Source organism: Penaeus monodon, chromosome 32, assembly GCF_015228065.2.
Source record: "Penaeus monodon isolate SGIC_2016 chromosome 32, NSTDA_Pmon_1, whole genome shotgun sequence".
NCBI lineage: Eukaryota > Metazoa > Arthropoda > Malacostraca > Decapoda > Penaeidae > Penaeus > Penaeus monodon.
Window position 1 is genome coordinate 3,002,782 of NC_051417.1, and position 1,522 is coordinate 3,004,303.

General features: G+C 32.6%; 1 protein-coding gene across 1 annotated transcript in view; it reads left to right on the forward strand.

Moving 5' to 3' along the window:
• Positions 1-1,025, forward strand: part of LOC119593353 (regulator of chromosome condensation-like) — a gene marked incomplete at its 5' end in the record, with an annotated part of 13,192 nt that extends 12,167 nt beyond the window's left edge. The window contains 1 exon segment of the mRNA XM_037942279.1: positions 86-1,025. Coding sequence (XP_037798207.1) covers positions 86-252 — 167 coding nt within the window.
• Positions 1,026-1,522: the final 497 nt, after the last annotated feature.

The following is a 1,522-nucleotide window of genomic DNA, read 5'->3' on the forward strand; positions in this document are numbered from 1 at the left end:
TCTTAGTTGAGTCCAGAATGTTTGTACATATTGTACATGGAAAGGTTGTGTGAGCACTTCAGATAAATCTTATAATTGTTTTCAGGCGATGCTTACGGTTTTGGAATGGGTACAAACAACCAGCTGGCGCAAGGCAATGATGATGACCAGCTAGTTCCTGTCAAATTAGCGGGCAAGCAATTAGCAGAACGTAAAGTGGTATCAGCACATGCAGGAGGCCAACACACCATCATTCTAGCTGTCCCCAAGTGATAATAGATACCTTAGGATCAAATCTTTTCTATGATTGTATTAATTTAAGATGTGTGTGCACATTTGTGTTAGATTTGTTTCCTCTACTGACCTTATTTTTTTATGATTGTTGTTTTTGTGTGTATATGAGATATGCTCAGTGACATAGCAAGTGATAATTATTTGTACAAATTAAACCTCGGTATTAGGGGAGGACAACTGATATTGTGTGTGTGTTTTGTAGATGCTTGTCTCTGTGACTGAATGGTAATATACTTATACCTACAAAAGAAATATAAAAAGAGGTGGAAAATGTGTAAGTATTCTTTTATATAATTGTAAATGTTGGTTATCTACTGTTGACACATTGATTTATAATCTTTGTGAAATATTTTTCATCTCGTGAAGATGAGTATTTTAGCCAGAACTTGGATTCATGACCAAGAAATTATGGCTTTTCAAAAATGTATTTGTAATAATATGCATATGTACTTCAAATAATGTCACATTAAGAATTTAAGTTTCATTAAAGTTAAAGCTAAGAGCAGTTGTTTTTGACAAAATCCCAAAGAAATAGCTTTTTAATTTATTTTAAGGCAGGAGAAACTTCAAGTTTTATTTTAAGAGTATTGTATTAATCTATTTTACAATTGAAATAGGCCATTTTTTACAGCAAGTACTTTGATATGAATTTGAATTTAGGCCAAAAGTTGTGTCTAGGCTAAACCCTGTAATTATTAATGACTGTCCAAATGTTTTGGCTCAAGTGGATGTATAATAAAGAGGACAACCTACTCCATACCTTCTTACCCTGAGTCTCTGACGAAATTCAGATTTTCTTTTCTTTGGCTCTAATACAAAGTTCACTTCTTGACTGATTATTTTGTAATTTGACAACAGTGACACTTCCGTTTCTTATTGATTTTTTTGAGGAATGCAGTTTCCTGGAATGTATTTAAGACTTCCTTCTTTGCTGATACTACGTCTAAACATAATTTTTATTGTTAATGCATTTGAATTGTAGAAGCCTCCCTATTTTTATTATTCAACCTTTATATCTTTAATATTGTCTTGTTATATAACAACAGCATGTTATTGCTTAACTTCTGATTTTTTGTTACAAAAGTTTTTCTACAACTTTATTTCACATTTAATTATAAAGTTAATCTAAGAAAAGGTTTGTTCAATATATTTTTGTCTGTAGATGCCTTCCATATCTGCAGACTTCCCATGCATCTTTTCATGACCCTCCCTCCTCCCATGCCTGTTGTTATCGTGGACGGGGCATGAG